Source organism: Vulpes lagopus, chromosome 7 (genome assembly GCF_018345385.1).
Source record: "Vulpes lagopus strain Blue_001 chromosome 7, ASM1834538v1, whole genome shotgun sequence".
Lineage (NCBI taxonomy): Eukaryota > Metazoa > Chordata > Mammalia > Carnivora > Canidae > Vulpes > Vulpes lagopus.
In genome coordinates, this window is record NC_054830.1 from 93362527 (window position 1) to 93380243 (window position 17717).

The window sequence follows — 17717 nt, forward strand, 5'->3', positions numbered from 1 at the left end:
GGTATGGCCCTGCACACACATCTCATTCAACAAAGCTGTGCACCTACTGTACATCAGACTCTGCCCTATGTATTTCCAATAAGTCGTATTGTGGAATCTCAGGAAACAGCTAGCATAGGAATATGTGTGTACACACCCACATTTTATATTTGCATTTCTTATATATAATGTTATATATTATTGGCATAAGTGGAAAGAAACTTACACCCAAAGAAGTTAACTAACTCATCCCTGATCACTTTCTCAGAGATGGAGCAAAGTTTCAGATCCAAGTCCAGGTGACCACACAACTTGGACTCCCACCCTATTTCATGATACCAGAAAGTGGAAGTCCAAGAATATCATGTCTGAATGCATTTACAATAAGGCACTGTGGTAACATGCAGCAAAATTGAGCATAAGTCTTAAGAGCCCCATGGTGATCCCACTCTCAGTACTTGAAGAAGGCAGCAGAAAAATCCTGTCCCCACTGGCCTATAAATAATCCAGCTGGTGGAGAGCCATGTCTTGTCAGGTACAAGCCAGAAAAGGGACCCCCTCAGGTAAGGACTCCCAACGTTAGAGGTTTCCAAATAGAGGTGCATGTAACAGGTGTGACTTACTTAAAGCAGTATTTAAGTTTCTTTATTCACAACATAATTGCAGAACATCTGCTCTGTGCAAAGGCCTGGCTTCCTGGAAACCTCCAGTGAATGAGCTGGAATGTGTTGAGTTTCTTCATGGCTTACGTCACACTGACATTTCTGAGATGCGCGTGCTCACATGTGCTCTCTCACACACACGCTCTCTCTTTCTCTCTCTCTCTCCTTCCATTGTTCTGTTTAGATGAGTGCTTTTGCTCTGCCCCAAGGAGGAAATTCAGAGAGACAAACATGAGTTCCTAAATTCCTGTGCCTAGTTTAGTGTGGCCCCATATAGGGGGCTGATGGACTGCAAAGGGGGTGTCAGCACACAGCCACTGGAGCAGTCAGGAAAAGTGTGCAGGAATGGGAGGAAGATGCCAGTAACCAAGGCCTGGGCTCTCAGGTTGGGTTGGACTCCTAGAGCAAGGGCTGGAAAAGTGCTGGTTGTCTCTGTGATCTGAGCTTAAAGGACAAGGACGCTGTTAGGGAAGATCAAAGCTCTGAACCAGCAACTCCAGGACAACACACAGGACTCCACCATGGCAGTAGTGAGCTGGATCACGACAGCTGTCCTGGCTTATGCTACGACCCCAAAAGATACAAGGCAAGAAGATGCAGCTGCACGTGATGCTCTCCTTTGTAATACCATGGACTGGTCATTCACTGCGCACAAACCTTGAGAGCCAGCTTCTGGGCCTGGGTAGCCAAGAGCCATCCCTGGGATGAACTGGATTTTTTTCTCTTTCTTTGCATATACTATGTGCTGTCCCAAGCAAAAATGCAACTCTCAGAGCATTTGGTGGTTTTAAAATTTCCTTAGCATATATTTATTGAATACCTATTATATTCCAAGCATCAAGCTTATACCCGAAAAGACATGTGAAGACACAGAATTCACAATTCCTATCTTTAAGGGGCTCAAAACTTAGTAGAAGAAATAAGGCATGTAACTATAGGGCAAGACTGGCTAGCCATATCAGTGACAGTAGCTAGATTCAAACAAATGTCCTGACTCCATCAGTGTTCTCATTCTACCACACTGACTACAATGTTTTTCCCCCCACATAACTCATGAGCTGTGCAACCTTAAGAAAGTCACTTCTCAACTGTGAACCTCACTTTTCCTCCTCTCTGAAATACAGGGAGGAAAGATCTCTAGATTCCCTGCCAGCCATGACATCCTATGATTAAGGAAGAGATAACCATCAATGCAGCACTGCAAATTTAAGGGGACCGTACATCCCAGTTTGCCCAGGATAATCCCAGTTTAATCTCAAAACATCCTGGTTTGGAATATGAATTATATGGCCATCCTCTGCATATACAAAACGCCAAATGAAAAACCATGCCTGTGGATATAAACGCCAATAAGTGGCTTCTTGATCATGCTTAGCATGATCAAGAAGAGTTTCATTAGGTTTGGTCTTGTATCTGTTATCATTTGCTGTGTGACACACAGCCCAAAACTTAGCAGCTTAAAAAAGTAAGCAATTTTTAAATCCAGAATTCTATGAATCGACCATTTGTTCTGGGCTCAGCTGGACAGTTCTCACTTAGATGGCTGGGGTCTTGTTGGCATAGGATCATGTCAGCTGGATAAGCTCATCTCTGCACCACATGGTCTCTTACCTTACGTAGGCTAGTCAAAGCTGATTCACGTGACAGCCACGTTCCAAGGGCAGCAAGAATGAAAGCTACAGAGCCTCTTGAGATCCAGTTTGGAATCCCCCCATGCTGTCACTTTTACCACATCCTGTTGGTCAAAGAAAGGCATAAGCCCACCCCAGAGTCAAAGGACGGGAAAATAGACCCCACCTCTTGGTTATAAAGGGTTGTGGCTGTTTTGACAGTCTTCATGCTCTGCCACAAGGGCCTTTTGAAAAAATATCAAGGGAGAGGAAAAAGAGGAGAAAATTATTAATTAATAAACACGTGCTACTCCGGAGGGCCTGGCAACTCTCTGTCTCCCCAGTAGTTTTTGAATTACCCGTGGAGATGAACGTTCCAAACCTTGACAGTAATTACGAGGAAAACATGATTTTTTTAGTATCCATCCAGTTTCAGAGTAAACAGTACTCCCACTTGTTTTTATTTCCCCTTTATTTATATGCAAATTATATGACAGTGTTTGTGGGATTGTACACCGTTCCAGCTCAGATTAATTCACTTTTATAGTTTTCTTAAAATAATGGCTTCAGTTTAAATGCAAAAGAACGAAAATATAAACCTCAATGAGAAACATGTCTTTGATAAACACTGAAAATAATAAAGGAAATAGAGACCCCAAAAGTTATATTCTCTCCTGATCCAGGATGGAGTTTCTTACAGGAATACATCAAAACATGACCTTTTGAACTGGGAAGGTACCTAAGAAGTCAGCTCTGTTTTTGCCATTGATACCATTCATTGGTTGGTTCACCAAATATTTATTGTGTCTGCTGTGTGCCAAGCATAGGCTTAGCAAAAACAAGTGATTGAGACCCAGAGAGGTTTAGTGACTTGTTCAAGCACACCCAGCAAGTAAGAGGCAAAGTCAAGACTCTCAGCCAGGTCTCTGCAGCCACTTCCATCTCTCTGAATGTCAGTTCCCTCAACTCTTAAAAAACAAAACAAGGATAACATCATCTAATAACAACCACCATTATTATCTGAGTACTTATTATGTGGCAGTCACTCTGGTAGACACTTCATGAACATGAAATCCTCAGAACAACTATATATCATTATTTTCCCCCATTTTACAGATGAAAAAAACTGAGGCTTAGAAGATGAAATTATTTCTCTCAGATCACATCACTGGTAATTGGTGAGCAAGGATTTCAATACTGGTCCTATTAATCCAGAGAACACACTTTTAATATTAAATAGGATTGTTTGGTGGACTGTTGTTAGATATGCATGCCCCAGAACCTTGCACAGAATAGATGCTCAGTGAATATTTAGCCATTTAAATCAGTAAGGATACGGCCAATTTGTGCAATCAGCTAATGTCCAGAAATATTTCTCAAGCCAAGAAAGTATCCCACTGATGTACTAAAAGCTTCTAATGAGAACATTAGCTGTCAATTATACACGTAAACCATTACATTGGGAACAAAATGGCCGCCACATGGACGCAATTTGCTTTTTGCTAATTAGTATGAGGTTCATCCCAGCAGATGTTAGGATGAGCCACCGTTACTAACCAAAAATTGACATGTCAGACCTTGGCTTCGAGGGCTATTTTCTTCCTTCCAATGAGACTGGTAACTAAATAATTGCACAAGTATCACTGGGCAGTGATGTCTGGAATGAGACCATAGAGTCCAAATAAGGGGAGTCATTCAGAAGAAAATGAAAGAAGAAGGAATTACCTGGGCTGTGAGATTGGAAAGGACAAGATAGTTTGACAGTTGGGAAACATTTAACTGAACTGCTGATGCATAAAGGGTTGATACTTCCCAATCAGGGACGATATGGGAGGTTGGGCGAGGCAGATGGCCATACAGCTGGAATGCTAGCCTCTACTTCTCCGATGCTCCTTATATTTTTCTGCCATTCAGAGAACAGGCTGGGATTATGATCATCATTATCATTATGTCTGTAAGCTGGGCATACTTTGAGCATCATTGACCTTGTTTGTTTTTAAGAAAAAAAATTGGTATAACCTAAATATTAGGAAGGATTACCTGCTGGATAGTCAGACAGAGCTAGGTTTGAATTTCAGGTCTAGTTCAAGATCTGGGTACAGAGTAGGTACCTGGCCTTTATCTGCCCTTCATTTATGATGAAGACCTGGAAACTTACAAATAAAAACTATCTTTAATTTCTTTTCACTGAGTCCCTAATATAACACTAGGTACATATAGATGCCCATGAATTACTAATTGGCCTCTTGATCAAGAATCATAAGCATCATCAAAAGAGGTTTTCATTAGCATGTTGATGTGAACTTAGTTCCTTTATATCCTTACTCTGATTCCTTAGTTTCTACCTTTTGACTAGGAATGTTCCATGGGTCAGGGATGATATTTTTCAGATGAGAAATATCTCCAAATAATTTGATTCTAACTCATCACACTACATCAATGTGCAGATATGCAAAGGTATAACAAAATAATTACATATTTAATAAATGATCTAACCTGTAAAATGAGCAATCTATGAAATGAAGACTCTCCCAAGATCTCTAGTACATATGCCATACCATAAAGTATGGAGATGGTACTCCATTCCCTCACAGGATGCTCAGAATCAAACTCACAACCTGATTGCTGCTCCAATCACATGTGTGGCCCCATACAAGAAAGGCCTTTTCCTTCCCTGTCACACAGCCTGGCCATACGAGAGGAAACTCTTACTCACTTAGGATCCTGAAACAGTGACGTGTGACCAGAAGAAAAGAATGGGAACTCCATTCAGCTAAATGCCATGTCTGGAAAAACTTGCACTGTCAATTTTAAGGCTTGGGGAATCTGCTCTCTAAAATCCAGCTAAAGCCTCAGCTCTAAAGGAATTCACTCTCAGAAGTAAATGTCTCAACGTCCACTTTGAAAAATGGATTACTTTTTTTTTCCCCATAACCCACTAACGTGCTCAGGCCCCCAGTAGGGGCCTGAGTCTTTAGCCAAAATATTTTCCTCCCATTCCCTGGGGTCTGATGTCTCCCTCAATTTAAGCAAGCCCACAGGTCTTGCAGATACTACAGCTAACAAATAGCACAAAAAAAGTCAGCACTCATTAAGCAAAAGAAATTGTTATTGTGAAATTTAATGGAATGGCATGAGTGATAATAAAAACATATATTGAAAATTCAAAATTAGTAAAGAGAACATAAGCCTGGTTTGGGGTGATAGAGACTGTGTTCATTATTATTATAGATATTCATTATATATATAATATATCTATAATTATATATTATATATATACTATTATACTATACTATACTATTAATATATATTAATATATTATTATAGATATATATAGAGATATTCCTCTTAATGAAGCTCTCAAAAGCCATGACAGAAAGTGTTCTGTGTGGCTGCCCAAGGTCTGCTCTTTAGACAATTGAAATAGCTTTCATTCAAGTCAACTCCAGAATTCACTTCCCTGGACAAAATTGGATGGAATTATCAAAGCAAAAAATGAGATTGTTTCTCATACTGGAAAGCTTTGAAATAAAAAGTGTTCAGTTGGCAGTAATAGGTGAGAGGGTGAGAGCATTCTGCTACCCGAATATGTTTTAAAGGACCCCAATTTTGAAAAAAAAAAAAGCTATCAACAAAAGACCACCACAATCAGTGTAAGCCTGGATCTCTCTGTAGTGGGGTCAGGTAAAAAACGCTGCATTTTGAGTATCTGATTTTGGCTAACATTTGAAAGAAACTAAAAGTGTTCACACTGAGCACTGAGCAATTTATAGAATTGGTGAATCATTATGCTATATTGTACACAATATAACATTGTATGTTAATTATAATTGAATTTTAAAAATAAAAATAAAAAGTGTTCAGACTCTAAGTCTGCAATTGCACAAAGGCCAGTGCTCAAAGCAGAAATGGACATAATACAGTCAGGGGTGGGGAACAGGAGAAAAAACCATCCCAAGATCATCTACTCTACCTCCTGTGTGAAGAGCAACACATTGGGCCTCTGTCTATACTCTATAAGGGTGGTTCAAATATGTCCTAGAGGATGGCTGTCGTCAATCTATAGAAACTATGGTGATGACTTCTGTGTGGCTTTTCCCAGTAATTCGTGGTACTATAAGATGAACCTGTTTTGCAACCTATTGATCCTTCTTGTTAAAAGCAATTAATCACATAGTTTTTCTGGCTAATGGACTGATAGGATACATGGGGTGAAGCAATAGAAACTGATTCTGATGAACTTGAGCAGAAGGGAACAGAAGAGGGAGGAAGGCTATGAGGTGGTCAAGAGATTGAGGGCAAGGCTGAGAAACCAGGCCGTGGGAAGGGCAAGGGGCAGGGGGCATCTGAGCAGCCAGCAGCAGAAACAGACATTCTCTTCAAGAGACTTCCATCTCAGGAACTTGCTTGGTGATGATATGGCTCCAACCAACATTCCCAAGAGTGAGTCTTCCTGTTCCAGCTTGACTGGAGTTAGGCAGAGCCTTCTGATTGCTGAGCCTATGAAGATGGAAGGCAATGGAGAAGTAGCGGCAATAGTGGATTTAGCTTTGGTCTGTCAGATCCACCTCACTGGACAGCACTGACACTCTCCCCTCTTTCTGGTTCTCTTTCAGTCATCAAGGAAGTTTTTTCCCATCACATTCTTTGGCTCCATCACGTGGATCGCTGTATTCTCTTACTTGATGGTCTGGTGGGCACACCAGGTAAGACCTCCATAGGAAGGCCCATTTGCCTGGTTCTTCTCATGGTTGCCAAAGGGCTAATCAATGTGTTTGCTTTTGAAAAGTGTCAGAGGATATTTACCCCAAAGATACAAATGTAATGAAACAATAGGACACCTGCACCCCAATGTTCATAGCAGCATGTCCACAATAGCCAAACTGTGGAAGAAGCCATGATGTCCTTTGACAGATGAATGGATAAAGAAGATATGGTAATATATACAATGGAATATTACTCAGCCATCAGAAAGGATGAATACATACCATTTACATCAACACGGATAGAACTGAAGGGTATTGGAACGCCTGGGTGGCTCAGCAGTTGAGCATCTGCCTTTGGCTTGGGGTGTGATCCCAGGATCCTGGGATCGAGTCCCAAATCGGGCTTCCTGCATGGAGCCTGCTTCTCTCTCTGCCCCTCTTTCTCTCTGTCTCTCATGAATAAATAAATAAAATCTTAAAAAAAAAAAGAACTGGAGGGTATTATGCTGAGTGAAATAAGTCAATTGGAGAAAGACAATTATTACATGATTTCACTTGTATGTGGAATATAAGAAATAGTGAAAGGGACTATAAGGGCAAGGAGGGAAACTAAATGGGGAAAAATTAGAAAGGAAGACAAACCATGAGAGACTCCTAACTCTGGGAAACTAAGAAGGGGTTGCAGAAGGGGAGGTAAGTAAGAGGATGGGGTAACTGGGTGATGGACACTAAGAAGGGCTCATAATGAGATGAGCACTGGGCTAAGGGCTCATAATGAGATGAGCACTGGGCGTTACACTATATGTTGGCAAACTGAATATAAATAAGATATTTTTTAAAGGAAAAAAAAATAAAAGTGCCAGAATAGTATTGTGTCCAACAAGACAGGATACATATTCCAGGACTAAAGGATTTAAGCCCACTTCACTTCCCCATGCCTCCTGGTCTCCTCCTATAGTGGAGAGTCAAATCAGCACAACCCTGAACATCCGTGTGGAGGAGGTCCCCTCAACTCTTCTTGCCTTCTGTAGCCTGAATCTAGGCCTACCCAGGTCTAAGAGGAATGGCAAGGTTTTACCTGATTCCATGACACTTACTTCCTCTTGGCAGCCGCTCACCTCATGCTCTCACCAGCTTTTCAGATTGGCTCTAGGAAGAGAACTGGAGACAAGAGAGTCTCTTATTTGAACCTCAGTTTGCTATCATGATGATGTATTTTGCTTTTCCCACTTTTAACTCAGTACTAGTCGTAGTGCCCATCACAAAACTAAATTCTCAGGAATTGTTTGCTGTAACACATGGATGAAAGAATGAAATGCCAACATTTCACATTCTCAGAGATAATACTGGCAACTATTACTGATTGAATGGGTACCAGATGCTGGACAATTCATATCACTTTGCCCTCCTGATCTTGACAGTCACTCTGTTCATAGGCACAAATCCCATGAAGGAGGTACTATTATTATCCACAGGTGGAGGAGTTATGCTTAGAGCTAATAATAAAAATCCTCAGGATCATATAGGTTTAAGTAACAGAACTGAGATTATAACCCAGAGCTCTGAAACTCCAGAACCTATGCTTTTATCCTCTATTATAAGCTGCACAGGGGATCCCTGGGTGGCGCAGCGGTTTGGCGCCTGCCTTTGACCCAGGGCGCGATCCTGGAGACCCAGGATCGAATCCCACGTCAGGCTCCCGGTGCATGGAGCCTGTTTCTCCCTCTGCCTGTGTCTCTGCCTCTCTCTCTCTCTCTGTGACTATCATAAATAAATAAAAAATTTTTTTAAAAAAATTTAAAAAAATAAAAAAAATAAGCTGCACAAATCTCAAACTTCCCACTTGTGTATTCTTTGTTTAACATAGTCTTAAAATATATATCATATACATCTGATAAAGCACTGGTATCCAGGATATATTTTTTAAATTCTTAAAATTCAATGATGGAAAGGCAAGGGGCACCAGACTGGCTCAGTTGGTAGAGCATGTGACTCTTGATCTCAGGGTCATAAGTTCAAGCCCCATGTTGGGTGTGGAGCCTGCTCAAAAAACAAACAAAAAAACAAACAAACAAACAAAACAAAACAAACCCCACACACAAAACAATAAAAAGGCAAGCATCTACAGGCATCCTAATGTTTAAGATGGACAAAAAATTTGAATAGATATTTTACCAAAGAAGATGTGAAAATAGATAATACACAAGAAAACATGCTCAACATCTTATTCATTAGAGAAATGCAAATCAGCACCACAGTAAGATACCACTTCCCTCTCACTTAGGATGAATATAATAAAAAAAGACAATAACAAATGTTGTAGAGGATGTATAGAAATTGGAACCTTTATATATTAGTGGCAAGAATGTTAAATAATGCAGCCTCTTTAGAAAACAGTTTGGCAGTCCACAAAATGTTAAACATAGAGTCACTATATGATCCAATGATTCCACTACCTGTATACCCAGGAGAAATGAAAACATCCATACAAAAATTTATACACACATGTTCGCAGAAGCATTATTCATAATTGCCAAATGATGGAAACCACCCAAATGCCCATCAACTAATTAAACCATATACAAAATGTGATCTGTCCACACAGTAGAATACTATCCCACAATAAAAAGGAACAAAGTACTAGTACACGCTACATGTGAATGAACGTTTAAAATATGCTAAATGAAAAAGATAGTCAAAAAAGACCCCATGTTATATGACTTTAATTATATGAAATGTGAAAAATTGGCAAATCTATAGAGACAAAGTACTTAATAGTTGCCTAGGGTTGGGGAGGTTGGAGGGAATGATGAGTGACTGCTAATAGGTATGGGGTTTTTTCCTGGGATAATGAAAAAGCTATAAATTTAAATTATGGTGATGGCTCTACAAGTCTATAAATATACTAAAATATTATCTACACTTTAAATAGGTTAGTTTTATGATATATGAATTATATCTCAATAGAGTTGTTTAAAAATAAACACAAGGGGAGCCTGGGTGGCTCAGTGGGTTAAGCGTCCAACTCTTGATTTTGGCTCAGGTCATGATCTCAAGGTCATAAGATCAAGCCCCACATCAGGCTCTGCACTGGGTGTGGAGCCTGCTTGAGATTCTCTCTCTCCCTCTCCCTCTGCTTCTCCCCTCCTTCTCCCCACCGCCACAGCTTGCAGTCATGCTCTCTCTCTAGACAAATAAACACGAGATACTACTTCACAACCACTAGCATGCCTATATTCAAAAAGGCAGATATGCATTGATGAGGATGTGGAGAAGCAGGACTACAAACATTTATCAAAACTCACAGAACTATACACTTTTTAGAGGGTGAGTTTTACTGGATGTAAAATTATCTTTGCTGTATGTATGTAAATTACACCTTAATTTTAAAAAAAAAAAGAACATATACCATCATTGAAAAAATCCACTGGAAATGTCAGTCTATATACCCAGTATTATTCCTTCAAGATACTGCATATTATTCCTATCCTAGTTATTTTTTAAGGATTTTATTTGTTTATTCATGAGAGACACAGAGAGAGGCAGAGACATAGGCAGAGGGAGAAGCAGGATCCCTGCAGGGAGCCCAATGTGGACCCAATCCCAGGACCCTGGGATCACAACCTGAGCCAAAGGCAGATACTCAACCACTGAACCACCCAAACATCCCTATCCTAGTTGTTTTATGACATTTGACTTCAGATTATTCTTCCTGGATGTTTCCAAAAAACTGTTGACCCTGAAGAAACTCTGCTTGCCCCAAAGTCACAATTTTTCCACGTTCACTGAAAGTCCTTTGCCACCAATATACCCAGATATCATTACAGTAGATAAGCTGCTCCTCAGCCTCCAGATTTCCATGCTAGAAGGACTATTTGCTATTCATAACATGTAATGGGTTTTTAAAAAATAATTATCTTTATTCTTAAAAAATAATGGTTATTATTCTTTCCTGTCCTGATAAAGAAAAAAGTGGTGTTTTTTTTCTCAGTTGTTTTCTGGATATTTCTCTTTAGCCATCCTAGAAAACATCATCCTATTGGCTTCCATCTTTTTTGTCCTTTTTAATGATTATCTTAATTCCTTACTCTTGCTTCCTTTTCATTTTCTTGTAGAAAAAATGCAAACATAACGCCAAGAACAATAATAATTACCAAAAGGCCCAGGAATATAAAGTGCATAAAGAGAAACCTTACTTTCTAGTAAAGCATAAGAAGTTTCTCTTTCTTTTCTCCTCTAGAAATGCTCTTCTCTTTTAAGACATCCAGACATCTGACCAAAATAGCAGATTCTGTTCTAAGAAGTCTAGCTCTAATTCTGTTGCTTGTACTTTTGAGCTATAAAGGCCAGAAAGATAACAAATGCACCATTTAGTGTTCAACTATTTTATTATCCACAGTCTTACCAACAATAAATGCTATTTAATACCATTATTTAGCTACTGTTCGGCCAAAATTAAATGCCCTTTACATAAAATGCTTTATGCATATTTTCCCTTAGTTTTTGTTACTTTCTATTGTATTTGCATCATGAAATTAGTAAATGTCTTGGGTTATCAGAACATTAGGTTAAAATCTATCCTGCATCTAATATGAGAAGTTAGTTCCAAGAGTCAAATACGACCTTGTGTCTCATTTTGCCAATATGACATTTTTGCAGTTCCTCCTTAAATCAAGGCAATGACCTGCATCACACAATATTCAAGCAGCACTGAATTTGGATTATGAGTGGCCCCATCATCTACTTCAATCAGAAAACAGGAATTCCATCCAAGAAACATCTGATGTCCTTTCTACCCCTAACTTCTCTGATGCTAGCAATTTGATCAGTGCTATCCCATCCGTGCACCTGTTATCTTGCCTCTAACTCTCCAAAAGCCAAATTCAATGAAATTTTCTTAAAATGAGCTTATGAAGACTAGTTCTCAATCAGTGAAAATGTTTCTAGGAGCCACATAGATTCATCAGAAGTTTGATGTACAATAAAAAATCTTCATTATTTTCATGATTTCCTGCATTGACTGATAACTGATGCCTATTAAATAACTGATGCCTATTAAACCCACTTCAGTCTCTGCTTCCAGAGCCCAGCAGCTAGTCTGATAAGTTGGAGAGGGAAAGGGGTAGTGTCTGAGTTAGCATAGCTGGTATTTATTGAGTATTTATACCTGACACCGTGTTCTTTGCTCTGTCTGCATCATCATATATAATCATCAGAACAGGGTGGACATTATTATCCCCATTCTACAAATGATTAAAACCAAGGCTCAAGAAAGTTGACTACCATGTACTGTGAGTGGCAGGCTAAGATTGGCACCCAATTCTCCCTTTATCTGAGCCATCACTCTTAGCCACACCATCGTAATACCCCTCTTCAGTTTCTCTTGTTTTTCTGTCTATAGAGCCATTCAAACTCCAAATAGAAGTGTTGCTTTAAAATAGCCACTGCTTTAGAACTCCCTTGAAGAATCATCCTATTTATTGGGGATGACAATCATTCACAGTCAGCATCTTCAGTCTTTGAAAATGTTTCATTCCAAATCTAACAAAAGAAAAAAAAATAGGTAATCAAGGAGACTTGGGCACTCCTGTGTTGAGCACTTATTTAATTTTTTCTAAGAGAATCAGTGGAAAACATGCTAGTAAAATCACCTAAGTATATAGATTGACTAATCTATTCAGCAAATAGATATTGAGAGTCTATTAAACACCAGGCGAGGGACGCCTGGGTGGCTCAGTGGTTGGGCATCTGCCTTCAGCTCAGGGCATGATCCAAGTCCAGGAATCAAGTCCCGCATCAGGCTCCCTATGGGGAGCCCGCTTCTCCCTCTATCTCTCTGCCTCCCTCTGTATGTCTCTCATGAATAAGCAAAAAAATAAAAATCTTTAAAAAAACACCAGACAATATTCTATATATTAAGGAGCCCAAGCAGTGATCAAGCAGTGATTCTGCTTGCATGGACTTCCTTTTGGATGGGGAACAAAGAATCTTTGCTCCATGAGGATAGGATAAACTACTTTAGCTAACCAGGCTCTAGAGCAGACATGACCATCCAAACAAAAAATAGCTCCCAGCTATGCTTTTAAGTTAGTGGAAACCATGCTATTACTAATAAATCACAAAAGTTATTTAGAAATGAGCTTGGAAAGAAAGAAAGAAAGAAAGAAAGAAAGAAAGAAAGAAAGAAAGAAAGAAAGAAAGAAAGAAAGAAAGAAAGAAAGAGAAAGAAAGAAAGAAAGAAAGAAAGAAAGAAAGAAAGAAAGAAAGGAAGGAAGAAGGAAGAAAGAAAGAAACGAGCTTGTTCTATTCCCTAAAAACTCTTATTCTTACATGCTACTCTGGCCCTTTGAATTTTTTTTCCAAAAATGTTGAGTGTTACTGAGTAGGCTGTTGAAAACCAAATTGGGAGCATCATCTTAAAAGTTTTCAGAACTGCAGTTGACCAACTCCAGGAAATACATAAAGTTTTTAAAAGTCCCAAGAAGACTCTTTAAAAAGTTGCTCAAGAGAATAGAGGAGCCTCCATCTGAGGCTAGACCAACTGTCCAAAATAGACTTTATCAGTGTTAAAAGGCAATGACTGAAATAAAACATAATAATGGTCCCCCATTGCTTTTCAGTAACCTTATACTATTTGCAAAGGGCTTTTCCACAAATGTTCTTTTTTACTCCTCCCAATCACTTGTAAGATAGGTATTATCATTCCCCCTTTAAGGATAAGAAAGCAAGGATCAAAGACATTACATAACTGGTTAACTTAACAATAGGTCAAATTCTTTTTTTTTTTTTAAAGATTTTATGTATTTATTCATGAGAGAGAGAGAGAGAAAGAGGGGCAGAGACACAGGCAGAGAGAGAGGCAGGCTCCATGCAGGGAGCCTGATGTGGGACTTGATCCTGGGACTCCAGTATCATGCCCTAGGCCAAAGGCAGGCACTCAACCACTGAGCCACCCAGGCAAACAATAGGTCAAATTCTTAATAAATGCCAGAGCCAGCCTTGGACTTGTGATTTCCTAACTGATGGTTTCTCCGTAACTGCCTTGCTGATTTACAGTCATATATTACCAAACCCCAAAACACCCCAAATCAAGTTTCCTATGGAATGGTAGTCTAGAAGTGTTTAAGTGGGCTACAGACACTAGGAGATGTCTGAGAAAAAATGGGAACACTGGGTGTTAGTCCTTAACCTTCAGTTGTTAATCCAAAGGCAAATGTGCTACAGGATTTAGTACCATTGCCAGGCACTGGCCTCTGGAGCCAGTGGCCAGTTGACTTTTAGAACTCCTGTCTCAGTCTTACCAGACATCATATAGAGACTGCATTCAAGCCCTCTATAGCTCTTTCCTGAGATTATCTGTTTAATTCTCATGTGAACATTCCTGATCTTTTGGGTCTGAATATGATTAACGTAGGAACTCTATGGCAGTGATTGTGGCTTACTCTTTATCATCTCACCCCTCCACATACTGCAGATAGGAACTCATTAAAAGGGAGTACCAAGTGGTACATGGTACATTTGGGTGGTACATTTGGTTAAGCATCTGACTCTTGGTTTTGGCACAGGTCATGGTCTCAGGGCCCTGATCTCAGGGTCATGAGATCGAGCCCCATGTTGGGCCCCATGCTCAGCAGAGAGTCAGCTTGTGAGTCTCTCTCCCACTCCCTGCCCCTTCTGCTTTTGCATGCTCTCTCTCTCTCTCTCTCTCAAATAGATAAATAAATATTTTTTTTTAAAAAAAGGAGTTGCATGGTAATGTTTGTAGGTTTGTTGGTTTTGTGACTACAAACACTCATGTGTGTACCTGTTACTACTTTTAGGTTGGAGAGACGATTGGCATTAGTGAAGAGATTATGGGTCTGACCATCTTGGCTGCTGGGACCTCCATCCCTGATCTTATCACCAGTGTCATAGTGGCCCGGAAGGGACTCGGGGACATGGCTGTGTCCAGCTCTGTTGGAAGCAACATCTTTGACATCACTGTAGGGTGAGTAGAAACAGTCTTGTGAAGGTGCACACACCAGCTCTAATACTGTCTTTGTCTTCTGAGAAGCTGTGAAGACATGACCAGGATCTCTGAGCTCAAAATTAACCAATACCAATAGAAAGTAAACACAGGAAGTACTATTCAATTTCATGAACTCCATTTTTCATTTTCAGAGAACTTAATGAAGAATAAGTTATTCCCAGTTAGGCAGAAACAACATGCCTGCATATGGAGTGGATATTGTAGGAAATACTTTAAGAATTTTGCTTATATAATGGCATTGGCTAGAAGTTAAGAATATTTAGTATTCAGGTATGATGGAGATGCTGTAGACTTTTACTGTATTTTTTCCATATTCTTATTCTAATTAAAGTCCCTACCAGCCTCGGGTGAGATTTTGGATCATAAAACAGATTGGAACAAACATAGGCCCAGCAAAAATATCCCATCTCCTTCCTTGGAAATTGCTGGCAGGTTTGGCATTATCATGTATGTATGCTGGTAAAGATATTCTAGGTTTTTTGAAAGCCAGAAGATAAGATCTATTCTTACAATTGAGCAAACTCGAGTTCTCAATATGAATAATCTCTAAAGTGGATCAGACTGGGGTGGGATGCTATTACTTCTGTCATTTCATTTAACGTGTCAGAAGTAAAAGTAGTCTGCTAAATAACCCTGAATGAGAACCCCTGAGAAAGTAAGACATGGGATGTTATGCTTATGTTCCCAGAGCTGAGCTCTTGACACTTAAATTTAGAAACTAAGATGGATCTACTTTCTCACTGAACATCTTGAATATTATTCTCTCTTGTACCTTGGTGTTACCTATGTTTCTTCATTCAGTGTATCCTTTGTGTATTAGATGTACATTTTCATCCATTTAGGCCATACAGTAATCCTATGGCTTAAGTATTTTTTTTAAGATTTTATTTATTTATTCATGAGAGACACACAGAAAGAGGCAGAGATATAAGCAAAGGGAGAAATAGGCTCTGCACAGGAAGCCTGATGTGGGACTCAATCCCAGAACCCTGGGATCATGACCTGAGCCAAAGGCAGACACTCAACCACTGAGCCACTCAGGTGCCCCATGACTAAGTATTATGATCCCCATTTTTCAGATAAGGAAACTGAAGGGCACAGAGTTCACAAAAGTAGTAAGAGATGGCTGGGATTTGGACAGAGTCTGTGCTTTCCACGACAACACCCTCCACACAAACCCTGCCCTGAGCTCCCACCATCTTAACCACCTTTGAATTCTAAAGATTCTCTCTCCAGCCATATTTCCTTCCTTCTCAGGCCCCTCTCACTCAAGATTCCTCCCTGCTTGTCTTTCTGGAAAATTCCCAATTTACCCTCCCAATGTCAAATCCCAGCTTCCCTGATTCCCTTGGGCCTGACTAGGGGTTCTTGCTCCTGTAGACACTCTGCAGATGGTGTTCTTGTCATGGTCATGTTTATCAGTCTGCCCACTAGACTGTAACCTACTCAAGAGCAACAGCTTCCTGAAGCCTAAAACAATGCCTAATGCATGGTGGCACCTTGACAAATGTTTGTAGACGGAATGAATGAATGTATGAATGAATGCCTTAAAAGATGCCTGTTTCAAAGGAAGGGTATCTTTAGTAGAAACTGTTTTCTCAGTTGCACTGCTTACACATTTAGAGTAGTTTTCTTGGTCAGTCTCTTGTAAAAAAAGGAAAACAAAATGTGCTATGGTATAAAGAGAGAAAATCCTACAAGTTGGGAAGAATTATAAGACCTCTTTGTCAAAAAAAAAGACCTCTTTGTCCTGTTTTTTAAAAATAAATATTCTAGGGAATTACAAGATGCTTTTTCGTTCACTGTTCTTAAATTGCATATATAGGAACAGGTTAAATGAAAGTTTACAGAAAAATAACCCCTAACCCTACCACCCAAAAGCAACATTTAATTTTTGTATGTTGTCTTCCAAATATCTTTTGGAGGTCTTTTGTTTTTCCACTTTAAAGCCATTTATGTGTGGCACAAAATAGGCATCTATTAGTAAAGTAGTAAATCAACTATTTTTCTAAGTTCCTTTATAACTCTCATAATTAACATTTTATCACTTCAAAATATTTCATCCCATTGCTTTTCAATTTAGCCATTATTTTTTATATTTTTCCAATTTTCTGCTATTATGGGGGTTTCGATGAAGACCTTAATGCAGAAAACCTCCACTTTTAATTATTTTTTTAGGGTAAATTCCTTCAAGAAATGTTAATGAATTAGAAGCTATAAGCATTTTAATGGCTACTGATGCATATTTTTCAAAAAGGTCTTTCTCAAGAGTTTATGCCAATTGACGAACTTGTTAGCAATATATTGAGTATAAAAGATATTTCATTGTCTCGCTGGCATTCTTTTTGTTGATAATATTAATACATACTCAGGTAAAAGATTTAGAAAATACATAAAAAGCATAAATAAAAATGAATGATAATCCACCGTCCTGTTTTAGTTCATATATAGTTTACATTATTGAAATTACATTGCTATTTTTACATGTATCCTTCATTTTAACTGTAGAATTATATCATGAGTATTTGCCTATATCATTATAAGCTTATGGTTTTTAATGGCTACATAACATTACCTCAACTTCAAAGTTTGCTACTTAACTAGCTTTTTATTAGAGATTAAGGTATCCCCAATTTTTCACTACTCAAAGTAACACTGAAATGATCATTTTTCTGAATAAAGTTACATTTGCAAGTATTATATGTATATATATAAATATATTTATATATAT

General features: G+C 39.0%; 1 protein-coding gene across 2 annotated transcripts in view; it reads left to right on the forward strand.

The window, feature by feature from the left end:
• SLC24A2 (solute carrier family 24 member 2) overlaps positions 1–17717 on the forward strand; it is a 242408-nt gene that overhangs the window by 217352 nt on the left and 7339 nt on the right. For both annotated transcript variants that reach the window (XM_041763062.1, XM_041763063.1), the window contains 2 exons: positions 6868–6957; positions 14778–14944. In XM_041763062.1, the coding sequence (XP_041618996.1) occupies positions 6868–6957; positions 14778–14944 (257 nt within the window). The remainder of the gene's footprint in view (positions 1–6867; positions 6958–14777; positions 14945–17717) is intronic.